Here is a 10,756-nt window from a genome sequence, read left to right as displayed (position 1 = left end):
AGCTGTATTTTCAGCATCATTGCTCCAGTCTTCAGTGTCACATGATCCTTCAGAAATCATTCTAATATACTGATTTATTATCAGTGCTGGAAACTGTTTTCAGGATTCTTTGATGAATAAAAAGTTAAAAAGAAGAGCATTTATTTAAAATAGAAATCTTTTCTAACAATATACACTAACGTTCAAAAGTTTGGTGTCAGTAAGTTTTATTCATTCTTTTTTTATTTTTAAAGAAATTAAAACGTTTTAAATGGTAGTGTATATATTTATATTAATTTAAATGAAAGGTCAAATATTAAATGTCAAAATATAATTGCTCATGTGTAATTCATAGCTTTCCAATCTCTTACCCAGAATAAAACCTGCTCCGGAGCAGGTTAGTTGTGTAGTGTAAGATACAGTACCATGGTGGTAAACATCTAAAACCCTATCCATATTCTTTTATTTTTTTTCTCAAACTAAGCTCCAACTTACCTGTGTAGCCACTGAAATCTTCTTCGTGAAATAGGCTACAGGGGTATAAATAAGCATCAATAAACTCAAGTGTGAAAACACCCAGGGTCGCCTCCTGAAGACGTACCTCCTGAAGACGCCCTCCACCCCTGTGATGCCCATCCCATCCACAATGTCTCGAGACAGTCTGAAGGGAACCGTCTCAGGGGTGGGCAAGATTTTGCCCTGCTCAAACGCAACACCTGTGTGGAAAGATGATGAAGGTGAAAATGAAAACATGAAGAGAGCGAAGATCTTCTGCAGCGCTAGTTTTCTGTGTACACATACCCAGGTCAATGTGGACTAGTTCCGCAGTCTGTTCATCGATAAGAATGTTCTGAATGTGCCGATCGCCCAGGCCAACGATGTAACCAACTGTCAGACACAAACATGTCACTATTTTAGAATCAAGCGGAGGTTCGCCAGATGGATGCTCGGCAACGGCGTTCTGAATCCACGCTGCCTTAGCTTCACAAGCGCGCCGGCTCGCTTCCCCCGTCTGCGCGTCCTGAAGCGCTTGATCAGCGCCACAGCTCCCCCGACTACAATGTCCAGCAAAACATCAGAATAGTCGAAAACCGGTGAAATATCGGGTGGTGTGTACTGCCGAATGTCCAGCAATTCGTCTCTGGTGAAACTGATTGCAGGGATATAACTAAAGACAGGACAAACTAACAAAAACATAAAAACAACTGCGGAGCACGCCACGGAGGCAGCCATCACCGTCGGCGCCATCATCAGAAAAAAAAAAATAAATAAATAAAAAATCTTTTTTGTTTAACATCATTTCAAATTAGTTGCCCATGAAATAATACTGTTAAAAGTGAAAATTTGAGGCCAGCTCTTTTCTGTCCAACCGAAATGACACGTCACCTATAATAATATGGTTAAATAATAGTGTTATGTGTGTGTACCAATAGAAGAGGTGGCCACACTGCGGGTGTACGCTAGCTGTCTCTCCAGCCACACCGCAGGGTCCAGAAAGCGCTCCATGCAGAAGTATCCGAATACTGGCCGGAAGTTCTGACACACCTCAGTGAAAGCCTGCAGTTTGTCATCAAATTCCAGCCGTTGAGCCTCCTACACCATTACAACGAGAACATAATGAGGCAAAATGCTTCATAAATAATCTTTTTAAAGAGACAATCTCTAATACTCAAGTCACATTTATTTATATCGCACATTTTGTTTGAAAGCAGCTTCATATTAATAAGCAGATAACAGTGTTAATGTTGCAAAATTAATCAATTTTGATTAAAACATTTTCAGCCAAAAACGGGAAACTTTTTATGCGTTTTGACTGTTTTTTTACACGACAACAGCGTTTTGGGGACTGAAAACGCATATTTTTGAAAACGGGTTTCAAAGTGCACGTTTTTGAAAACGCCACCGTTATCGTTTCTGTGTAAACACCCAATACCGGGAATCTTTGAAAACGGTGACGTCATGCGTGTGCGTAGTATGTGTCAGGTATGTAGACATGCGCAGTACGTGTCGATTTTAAAGGCAAGCGCGAACAAACGTACACAACAATAGCGGAGTACATGGTACTGTTGTTGCTGCTCAAGAGTTTGCTAACGCTTCTTCAGCAAAGTGTGGATTTATTTCACCAATATTACAACCAACAGCGGAGACGCATCATGTTCAACATATAATCGTCACTTCCCTACAGGTACTGTTTACTAACAAGGTGACAGCGCCAACTACTGGCCTGGCATACGTAGTACAGCGTTTTTGTCCGTTTCCGCGGATATGTGTAAACGCGAATCGTTTTGAAAACGTTGTCGTGTATACGTGAAACTTTTTAAAAACGCAAGGGAAAAACTTTTCCGTTTTTGACTACACCGTTGTCGTGTAAACGTAGCCTAAGAAACAAGCTGTAAAGCAGCTCTACAGAAGACAATAGTGTCATTAATCAGCTAATTAATTTAGTTGAACATTAATTAAATTCAGTTCAATAAAAGTGTTGCAAAGTTCACCGACTATAAACTAGTATTCTTCTACTCTTCCAAAACAGTTTAGGACTATTAATAGTATAATGCCTATAAGAATGAATGAGCTGATAAAATTCAGTACCATCATTTTCTTGCGACAGGACATGTTGGGCCAGTCCTGTGGGCGGAAGCGTTTGTGCGCCCCCTTCTGTGGGTCGACCAGGAACTCTCCAATGGGCACAGTGCCAGAACACCACTCCAAAACACCACTGCGCTGGGAAAACGGCACCACCTGGTACAAACACACAGAGCAGTGCTGATGAAGGCATGTTTACATATATATAATAGCTGTGGTCGAAAAAAATGTATACTGGGCATTTGACCTAGTAAGCAGACATACATTGCCAAAAAAATTAACTAGTAGTATTTAACAAGTAACTTCATGAAAACATCTGCTGGATACAGTTGGTACATATTTTAGTTCATAAAAACATGTGCTAGGATAGTGTATTAACGGTGTCTTTACTTTGTAACGGCGGATGTTGAGTTTCCTTTTGCGGGTTTCTGCGTTGCGCTGCAGGAGGGTGGAGCACATGTGAAAGACCTGCTGCATGACTGCGTCCTGCCTCAGATCATCCTGACCCTGTGCCACGACACACAAACTCACTTCAGATTCAATCATTAAAGACTGACCAACAGACCGACATACCTTTCAAAACGAGTCTGATTAAGATGTGGCAGCAATTAAGCAAAACAAAGCATGAAAAGCAGACCTTGACTAGCTGTCTCCTGCTCTTGCCGTCTGAACCCACACAGTCGATTATCTTGGGTAGGTTGACGCCTCCAGCCAAGTGAAAGTGAGGTTTGAACGAGCTGATAGTCACAAGGTCTTCATATCTGCCTGATGGATCCACCTGAAAGAAATGCCAACATATACAACAAGCTTAAGTAAGATCACCTCACAAAGTGCACAGGCTTCTCTGACGAAAAAAGAAAGAGGCATTTGTCACCTTGATGTCCATGGTGGGAATGATGACATCATCAAGGTCTTTGATTTGCATGATGGGTTGTTCAGGTGGAATAGGTATGGCTTCTGCAAAGACAGTATATCAGTCAGTACATAACAGTCTGACATTTCCGTACCCATTTTTTTAAACAGCTCACACTGCAAAGCACAATACAGTAAACATTGATAGGAAGCATAAAACAATATTGCTAATTACTAATAAAGCTAATTAGCTGGTGCTTTTATCCAAATCGACTTAACGTACAAGTATTACAAATTCAGCGAGTGTAAAACAGATCTTATAAAAGTAAAGGGAAGTGCCTCATCTCAAGTTAAATTATTATTGTTCCAGTCATATGGGTTTGGGATAACTCAAAATCAACTCAACATACACCACTCCTATTAGTTATCAATAAACACTGGATTTGTTGATTTATTGATTAAACATATTGGGACACCAAGTTCCTTAATCATAAACCGAACAGACAGGAAACAACTATAATCACTTGTACTCACTCTTTTCAGTTTTATGGCGACTGGCGTCCATGTATGCCAAAGTGATGTAGGCATTGCAAAGCATCTCAATGTCTTTAACCATCTTGGCTCTCTTTTTACGAACCACGTCAATAATCTTAAGAGCGACATTAGCCCGTTCCTACATATCAACACATTTAATAAAGGTTAATCGTTTAGTAAAAAAAAAAAAAAGGTTATAAGGACACAATGCTACTGTAAAATGTCTGGATTTCTACATAGCGTTTAGACATCATGACTAGACATGAAAAACTCCAAGAGCAGTGCAGAAATGACTTCTCATAACATATATTTAGTTGTAAATGACAAGACTATTACAAATATAAATATCAGAAATCAAGTTCTTGGATTTTAAACCTGAAGCTATGTTATTGTATTTTTGGTAGAACTAATAAGTTTAATTTATATTTATTTCACAGCTAGATTTCAGAGTTCTCATACCAGGTCCAGAGGTGAAGGTTGGCGCGCAGTGCTCTTGGACGAACGACTGCGAGAGAAAGTCTCATCCTTGTTGGCGTTGACCAGTGCCAAGATGATGAAGAGAGTGTGGTGGGGGTGGTCAAGAGATGACTGACAGATCAGCTGATACAGAACACATTTCAGTTGTGAGTGTATATTTTAGATTGCACTTGTGAGTAGGGTTGGGTACCGAAACCCGGTACCAATATGGCACCGGTACCTATGTAACCGGTATGTACTAGAACCGAATCAGAACGCAGATTTTGGTGCCTCATTTCGGTGCCATGCCTGAGCGATCGATTTAAATAATTGTCCTCCGGTTCTCCGAAACGGACGTAAGAAGCATCTTCACCGGCACCGCATGTGAAAAATAATTTCCCAACTGAAAAAATGCACGTGAACTCAAGTCGGTAAGCTCTAATAATGCAAATCCAACAAATCTTAGTAGTAACGAGAGTGTCCATGTTGTTTTTTCACATTCTGACTTAAAAGCACAACTCGGGAAATGAGAGCATCCGAGGAGCGCGTGAATGCAGTAATTACACTTGCTCTGATGGCAGCAGGTAGCCTTCCGTTAACTAAGCTAAACATGCTTAAATTAAAATGCCTAAAGCTAAACTTCCCCTGTATTCACATTTCTGAACCTGTTGTCCAACAAAAGAGAACATTATAACCTTTTAACTCCACAACACCAGTCAAATGCTTCCTTTTGTGATCTGATGTGGCTTCTTGTCACAGAATGAGGCAGAAAATATGTTCCACAGGCTACTTTAAAAAGAAAACGTAGATTAGCAATGGATTATAAATATACTTAATTGTTATGAAAATACCAGAGATGGCTTGAATAACACAGATAAACTATATTGTCGCAGTCGAGTGTTTATTGTCTTTGTTTTATCATTCAAAACGTTTATATGTTCTGTTTACTCAGTTACAGCTATAATAGCCATGCCTTTGTCCATATAAGGGATTTCCTGGAGGGTCATGAGTTCCGCTACTTCTGTGATTGGATATGTGGATTTTCTGAGAGAGGGCGCCCTCTGGCGTCCAGTATGAATGAAACAGACATCATGTGTTTATATTGCTAATGGCCAATCCAACATTTTTGGGGGATTTTTTTATTTTTATTTTTTTTATAAGTATCGGTTCAGGCACCGTTTAGGCGCCGGAACCGTTTTAAAAGTATCGATTTGGCACCAGTATTGAAAAAAAAAAGAAACGATACCCAACCCTACTTGTGAGGTTAAAATTCAGAACAAAAATAAAGGAGATGAACGTTACCTCATTTAGAACGTGATGGAATCCCACGTCCTGTGAGGTCACGGAGCTGGACACTTTGGTGCCCATTCGAGCCGCTAACTGATACATCAGGGGCAGGAACTTATATGACGGGATTTTCTTTACACCACGCTAATATGAACACACACAATTTATAACACAGTATTGAAAGCTGTGTGACCCACAAAAGTGCACAGTGCAATCCATAGGTGACTCTAGTCAACTGCAATTTCTCTTAAACTCACCATGAAATTAAAAGGTTATGTATTTATTTTTTCAAATGTGCCCTCGTAATCTTTCATTGAAAACATAAATGCTATAACATCTCTTCTGTGATGACATGTATCGGGTAATACGTTTATTGGACAATAACAAGCAACTTTTACGTGACTATTCATTCCATTTTTCAGAAAAAATGTTCAAATGTATCTAATATGATACATCAGGCTTTTGATGAACATTTATTTGTACATCTCTCAGTCATCATTGTATTATTATTTCTTGTATATTTTCCCCACCACAATAAAAACGACAGAGCTTCGATCATAAAATTAAATATCGTTTAAATATCTTCCTACCAAGACAACATTATTGGGAGATATAGAGTGATATTTAAATGCATTTTATGTAGATGGTCTGTTGTACCATTATAAAACTGATTCACATTACAAGCTATTAGAATTTCATATTATTTTTGGCCATTTTAATATCAGCAACTGCATCAAATTGCATATTTTGTTCGTTTTGGGCCTCTGAATAGCACTGAGGTTCTTTTCTTCTCCTTGAGTATAAGCTCCATATTCTCTTATATGAGTCACAAAAGCCTGATAAATCAAATATGATACTCAAAATAAGCACAAATGCAATTTAAAAAAAAAATATCTAAAATTCAATAAATTAAAATTTTCTGATTTCATATGTCAGGCTTTACAGGCTTAAGTAACAAAATAGTAAGAAACTGCAACACAATGGCTTTTTTTGTACATGGGAGATGCTGTTATACCTTCATCATTTCATTTACAGCTTTGACATCAGCATTCTCCAGCCAGAGGGAGGCCAGTCTGAAGACCCAGGTGTCATGTTCCTCTCCCAGTTCCAGGCACTGAATGTAGTTCTCCACAGCTTTGAGGAGGAAGCGGTTGCGGTCGGCCTGCAGGTTAGCCAGTGCCTTGACATCCAGCTCTAGTTCCCTCTGAACTTTCACTGTGTATCTGCACATGAACAAAAGAAACGTGTATTTTTCATAATATATATACATCATATAGTATTTGTCTCTCTGTAACTGGTGAGCAAAAGATTCCTAAGACAGATACGTTTCATGCTGACCTGTTGTTGCTGACCTTCCTCTCCCGCATCAGGTCAACTTCCTCCTTGGCCTTTTCCAGAAGAGCGTGCTTGTTCTCAAACTCCGATGACTTCATGTAGTTTTCGATGCTCTGATACTGTGCATCAGAGAAACGGGCAAGCGAAAAGAAAGCCCGGGTCTTCTGGCTCTGAAGTTTAGCGTTTGAATCGCCACAGTGGTCCTCAATGACCTCCACAGCCTGTCCAACAACAACAGATCATTAACCCAAACACAAAGACCATGACCATGCCTCTTTGATATAGGGCTGCATTTTTCATTTTCAAAATTGTGATTGTGGTTTAAATGTGATTTAAAAAAAATCTAGGTTTGCTGTGCTTGTTTGTAGGACTGCTTAATTTGACCAAAATTGTGAAATTATATATTAATATGGATATAAATTAAATTAATTATTATTATTATTGTTGTTATTATTTAAAAAATATAAAATCAGAACTATTAATATTATATTTATCAATAAATATTATATTAAATTAAATTGAAATGGAAAACAAAATAAGAAATATTACAATTTAAGAAAAATAATATAATAATAATGATTTTTATTTTACATTATATATATATATATTTTATTATTTTATTTTTTTTAAGTTATATATGTCACCCTGGAGCACAAAACCAGTCATAAGTAGCACGGTTATATTTGTAGCAATAGCCAACAATACATTGTATGGGTCAAAATTATTATGCCATCATTCGGATTTTCTTTTATGCCAAAAATCTTAAGTAAAGATCATGTTCCATGAAGATATTTTGTAAATTTCCTACCATAAATATATCAAAACTTAATTTTTGATTAGTAATATGCATTGTTAAGAACTTCATTTGGACAACTTTAAAGGCGATTTGCTCAATATTTAGATTTTTTTTTTGCACCCTCAGATTCCAGATATGCAAATAGTTGTATCTCAGCCAAATATTGTCCTATCCTAACAAACCATAGATCAATGGAAAGTTTATTTATTCAGCTGATGTATAAATCTCAATTTCAAAAAATGTACCCTTATGACTGGTTTTGTGGTCCAGGGTCACATATAACTTTTAGGGATCCCTTAAATCTTCACTTTTGTTGATAATTAAATCACAGCTTTTTGGATTTAGATATTCACCATATTAGCCACATCAACTAATTGTGCAGCGGCCCTATTTTGATATTTACCACTGTACAGAATTATGATGATATTCATACAGAATATGTTTTATAACATGATAAATGCAATGACACTAGAAAGGAAACTTCAGAAATAAAGACTATTTATATGTCACTGAAATCCTTTTATTTCCTTGTATAATGCCTTGCAGAATATGTGAGCGCTTTACCCTCTCCAGATATTTCTCCAGTATGACAGCAGGGCTCTCCAGACAGGATTCAGCCAGCCAGCTTCCACACAGTCTCAAGCACTCCGAATACACCGGCACCACAGCAGGGTTCACACACACCTGCTCACACCAAGAGTTATTCAGCAGATACGCGAGAATTTGGAACACCCGCCATTATGTACACCTGTGAAATGGACTATGGATGCCACCTTAACCACACTTCAACTCACCAGATCCTCTAGTTTATGGATCATCTGTTTGAGTAGCCCCAGAGCCAGCCCGTGCTCCTTCTTCACCCAGAACACCTGCGCCTCCTCCAGCTGCCAGGCCCATGAGCTGCTGCCGCCACCACCGCCAGCTACCAGGCTGTGCCGCTTCATGTGGAAAACTGCCCGCTCTGCCAGCTAGAAGAATGTATGCAGAAAATAAATGGCTTTGCATTATATAATGAAATACCAAAAAAGGGGGTTTTATTTCATGACATATACCACAAAAACGTCTTTCAAGCTAAATAAGTTTGTTAGGTCTTAAAGCAGTCATGAAATGGAAAATAAGAATGTCCTTGATATTTTCACCTATAAAGAGGTTAGACACGCATACAAACATAGAGACCTGCGTGTTGCCTGCAGAACGAGCCAGCTTGCACAGCTCCATCAGGTGGGAGGAATAGGAAAAAATCAGGTAGTTCTTCCGGTCTGGATCTGTCTCTGAGGAAATCAATGTTTCCTGTATGGAGGAGCGCAGGGCTAAGACGGGCTCGACCAGGCTGAAATCACTGTCAGTTAAGAGATCTGAGTGCTGTTGCCACTTCCTGTACACTTCATTAAGGCTGGAGTCAGTTACAGGCCTGTCAAGAACAGAAACATAATATTATTAATGTGTAGGTCTATGATATTACACTAATTTATTGTGTCTTGTTCTATAATAATAATAATAATAAAACATTTAAAAAGGAATTCATAAGAACAATAAAATAAACAATTTCAATTAAAGGGTAACTGAGCCATAAAACATTTGAGGCCATTTGTTTTTTGATGTTACAGCTATTTATGTGTGATAATACGTTATTTGGGGAAAATTAAGGGGCAACGCACATCCAGATCTTACAAAAAGCCTTTAAGTTCTAGCATGAAAAAATGAGTTTGCTTTAAATTTGTAAGAACTTGGCACCAGCTTTGTAAAACTAATTTTTAAAGTTTTTTTTTATGTCTATTTAATAGCTAAAGCTATTTGTTTTCTTTTATTCCATGGATTTTACCCATTTACCTCCACTTGTTCCCAGTGTTTTTCTGCAACCACTATGCGCGCGCAGCTGCAAGTGACGTAACTGTGACGTCTACTCTAAATTGGTCTATTAAGTTCAGGTTTATGTAGTTTTAGTTATTTTAGTACTTAAACTAAACAAATGTGTGAATGTTGCCTTGCAACTAGCTGAAATATAATAAGCACATTTCCATGCCATTAAACTAGCATCCATCCTGAGCTATGTCATCAGAACACAAATATATTATTATATTTGAACCCTCCGCTTTCTTTGTTACTCCTAAACTAAATTTGGGTGGGCTGTCCTCGGCCGTGGAACCGGGGGTAAAAAATGTGGGTGTTGTGTTTAGGCAGATTAATTATGTGGTGAAATCTTGCTTTTTCCAGCTTCGGCTTTTATCGAAAGTAAAGACTTTTCTTTCTTTCAAAAATGTTGAAAAAGTAATCCATGCCTTTATTTCTTCAAGGTTGGACTACTGCAATTCTCTTTACTTTGGGATTAGTCATTCAGCTATGTCCCGATTACAATTAGTCCAAAATGCGGCAGCGAGACTTTTAACGGGTGGTTGCCGGTGCACTACAGAGTAGATTTAAAATTTGTACTTTTTGTTTATAAATCATTAAATGGTATGGCTCTATGAAGGTATTTTTGGTGCGAAACAACTGAGCGTCTGTGGCAGCGGAATTTGTAGTTGTAGAGAATAGCCACACATGGCTATCAGTAAATTTGAAGTCACAGACAAAAGTTGCAAACTTGTAGATTTTTTTTTCTCTCCCACAAACACAACACAACAGTTACACCTTCTCGAATCCTTCATTGCAGGTGCACAAATCCTATTCTACGAATCACAAATCGAGAAACTCGTACGCTCACGTTTTGCTACTATCGCTGCAGTGAATATGGTGCAAAACACATTCACACACCTGCATCAAAAATGTGAAGTCACGGATGAATTTTGTACATCCGCAAATCAGTATGTGAATTCTTGCAATGAGATTCGCACACTTGTAGAATGTTTTCTTACATATATATTTTATTTTCTTGGATGCTTTTTCTAGCACAAACACAAGTGCATAACGACAACGGCGTGAATCTGTCAACGGCTA

The 10,756-nt window shown here is 38.2% G+C and overlaps 1 protein-coding gene across 1 annotated transcript in view; it reads right to left on the bottom strand.

Annotated features, from left to right (window-relative positions):
- The window catches only part of atm (ATM serine/threonine kinase), a 75,160-nt gene that overhangs the window by 4,238 nt on the left and 60,166 nt on the right, over positions 1 to 10,756 (bottom strand). The window contains exons 46-60 of the mRNA XM_016535626.1: positions 8,999 to 9,233; positions 8,617 to 8,790; positions 8,387 to 8,506; positions 7,030 to 7,247; positions 6,707 to 6,914; positions 5,707 to 5,835; positions 4,408 to 4,548; positions 3,949 to 4,087; positions 3,437 to 3,519; positions 3,200 to 3,340; positions 2,953 to 3,069; positions 2,569 to 2,718; positions 1,407 to 1,572; positions 781 to 867; positions 581 to 695 (exon numbers count right to left, since the gene is read on the bottom strand). Coding sequence (XP_016391112.1) covers positions 581 to 695; positions 781 to 867; positions 1,407 to 1,572; positions 2,569 to 2,718; positions 2,953 to 3,069; positions 3,200 to 3,340; positions 3,437 to 3,519; positions 3,949 to 4,087; positions 4,408 to 4,548; positions 5,707 to 5,835; positions 6,707 to 6,914; positions 7,030 to 7,247; positions 8,387 to 8,506; positions 8,617 to 8,790; positions 8,999 to 9,233 — 2,223 coding nt within the window. The remainder of the gene's footprint in view (positions 1 to 580; positions 696 to 780; positions 868 to 1,406; positions 1,573 to 2,568; positions 2,719 to 2,952; positions 3,070 to 3,199; positions 3,341 to 3,436; positions 3,520 to 3,948; positions 4,088 to 4,407; positions 4,549 to 5,706; positions 5,836 to 6,706; positions 6,915 to 7,029; positions 7,248 to 8,386; positions 8,507 to 8,616; positions 8,791 to 8,998; positions 9,234 to 10,756) is intronic.

The sequence above is a fragment of the Sinocyclocheilus rhinocerous genome, unplaced genomic scaffold (genome assembly GCF_001515625.1).
Source record: "Sinocyclocheilus rhinocerous isolate Xijiao unplaced genomic scaffold, SAMN03320098_v1.1 scaffold1899, whole genome shotgun sequence".
Classification (NCBI taxonomy): Eukaryota; Metazoa; Chordata; class Actinopteri; order Cypriniformes; family Cyprinidae; genus Sinocyclocheilus; species Sinocyclocheilus rhinocerous.
Note: the sequence above shows the minus strand (reverse complement) of the source record. Positions and strands in the feature narration are given on the sequence as shown.